Source organism: Rosa rugosa, chromosome 4, assembly GCF_958449725.1.
Source record: "Rosa rugosa chromosome 4, drRosRugo1.1, whole genome shotgun sequence".
In the NCBI taxonomy this organism is placed as follows: domain Eukaryota; kingdom Viridiplantae; phylum Streptophyta; class Magnoliopsida; order Rosales; family Rosaceae; genus Rosa; species Rosa rugosa.
Genome location: NC_084823.1, coordinates 39680177 through 39682664, shown reverse-complemented (window position 1 = coordinate 39682664; position 2488 = coordinate 39680177). Strand labels below are relative to the sequence as shown.

The window sequence follows — 2488 nt, the reverse complement described above, 5'->3', positions numbered from 1 at the left end:
GCTTCGGGGTTCGAACCTAGGTTGGGGAGCACACCCAACTAGGCAAGAACCACTAGGCCACTTGCAGTGGTTTAATTTGAAACCTTTGCTTCACTAACATAATACACAAATGAAAGATTAGATCTCGGGACCACTCGCAAAACTACATGATTGCATCATAAGAATGCCCATTGAAAAAGGAAGTAAAACTGTAAAAAAGAAAATGCTAGTTTAGTAAATAAACCAATAACAAGAAATAAAGCGATAATTAAAGACTATTATTAACAGTATCAACAACACTATTTTGAGGGCACGGTGTACCGTAAAACAATATTTTTTAGAGAATCAAGACTCTAGTCCAAAATATCTCAAGACTAATCGATCGATTTTATTCTATTAGCTTCAATGAGAGACAAAATTTGTTTCCAAACGTGTATCATTGACAAAACATTGAGGGGGACTCCTTTGTAATTTTCTTTTTTATCATTCGGAAAAAGAATAAACCCTGAGAGATGAAGGGGGGAGTTTCATACTACAATGCCGACAAACATGTCCAGATCGACAAACGGCTACAGAGTTTTGCATCTGTAATAAGCTGACGTCATGCCTCCCTCACAAGTCAATTACCTCCCTCACAAGTCAATTAATCACGTGATTAATAACAAATTTGTGACCCCCCCCCCCCCACCTCACTCGCAATTTGCACACTCGCAAGAACTTTCACAGAAGCTCCAGCCCACGCATCCAAAACAAAAAAGTCTATTATAATAAAAATATCGTCCACATACAAAATTAAACAATTTTGGAAAAATAAAAAAAAGTTAAAAGACTCCTGTTTTTAAATGCATGAACCTACTCACCTATATAACCCTTTTCCTCCCCTCTTTCCACAAAGAAATCCAAATCCAAAACCAAAACAACCAACTCTTCTTCTCTCTCTCTCTGAGCTTCAAACACAGTCTTCTACAAGCTCCGATTCGAAAACCCTAAGGAGTGTCAGAGTTGCAAAAATGTATGGACAGAGTGGTTCTGATGCGGATGTTACCCTGCTCGACTCGATTCGGCGACACTTGCTCGGCGGCGAGAATAATAATCATAATCCGGTGACGAATTCCGGCGCCGGGCCGATTTTCTCGCGGACCTCCAGCTTCAGCAGCTTGTACCCGTGCTTGACGGACAACTGGGGCGAGCTGCCGTTGAAGGAGGACGACTCCGAGGACATGGTGCTCTACGGTGTTCTAAGAGACGCCGTCAGCGTCGGGTGGGTCCCGTCTCTCGGGTCCGGGTGCGGGTCGGCCGACGGTTGCGGTTTTGAGTTTGCGGTGAAGTCGGAGCCGTGCTCGTTCGATTTCGAGGTGAAGTCGGAGCCGGAGGAGGCTTCGGCGGCGCCGGTGAGTAGAGTGCCGGAGACTAATTCGGCCGTGGTGGCGGTGACTCAGCAGTCGGCTCAGGCCAAGCCGGCGGTGGTGGTGGCGCCCAAGGGGAAGCATTACAGGGGAGTGAGGCAGCGGCCGTGGGGGAAGTTCGCCGCGGAAATCCGTGATCCGGCGAAAAACGGCGCCAGAGTTTGGCTCGGGACTTTCGAGACGGCGGAGGACGCGGCGCTGGCTTATGATAGAGCCGCTTACAGAATGCGCGGCTCGAGAGCGCTATTGAATTTCCCGCTCCGGGTTAATTCGGGCGAGCCCGACCCAGTTAGGGTGACGTCGAAGCGGTCGTCACCCGAACCGGCCTCGTCTTCGGAGAGCGGGTCTCCGAAGAAGAGGAAGAAGGCGGCAGCGGCAACGGCAACGGCAACGGCGGTTCAAGCCGGGCTGGAAATGGGGATTGGGATTGGGATTGGGCAGCAACAAGTGGGAGGCCAAGTGGGGGTCTCGTGTGCACGTGGCGAGCAGTTATTGGTGGTTTGATGGTGAGAGTGTGAGCTGGGAAGCAGTGCTTGCAATTGTGGAGGATACATTGTAAATTATATGCAGAGAGATTATAAAATGTAGGATCATATTTCAGCCTTTTACTTTTGGGTTCCTATGATTTTGATGGTTGTTTCTTAGAAGCAAATTTTTTTAATTTGCAAAATGAGAACAAGAAAAAGAAATAAGAGGGATGCAAAATTTGTTATCGTTTGATGAACTAAATTTTGAGAATTGGGATGCAATATTATCTTCTATAGAGATGGATCAAGTAGTATTACTTGCAAGAAAAGAGAGAGGTGGCAATCTAATGGTGCGCTTCAAGTCGTGTCATAAGGTGTTAATTAGCCAATTAAAACCGACCTCTTCTTAATCAGGTCAAGAAGCTTCTTCGATTGAAACATAAGAGGGATTGGTTGAGATTTAAGAGTGTAAGTACAAAGTTTGTATCGTTTGATGAACTAAATTTTGAGAATTGAGATGCAATATTGTCCAAAATCAAAAAAAATCATGTTGAGCCCTGGACATTTTGTTTTATGACAAGTTTTGCACCCTTGAATTGAATTTGAGTAGTAAATGTTAGGCAAGAGTGTGAAATT

General features: G+C 45.5%; 1 protein-coding gene across 1 annotated transcript; it reads left to right on the top strand.

Moving 5' to 3' along the window:
* The first annotated feature begins 856 nt into the window (after window positions 1–856).
* On the top strand, window positions 857–2100 carry LOC133745769 (ethylene-responsive transcription factor 2). Its single transcript, XM_062173887.1, has one exon. It carries the CDS (start codon window positions 990–992, stop codon window positions 1887–1889), a length of 900 nt encoding a protein of 299 aa, XP_062029871.1. The 5' UTR covers window positions 857–989; the 3' UTR covers window positions 1890–2100.
* Window positions 2101–2488: the final 388 nt, after the last annotated feature.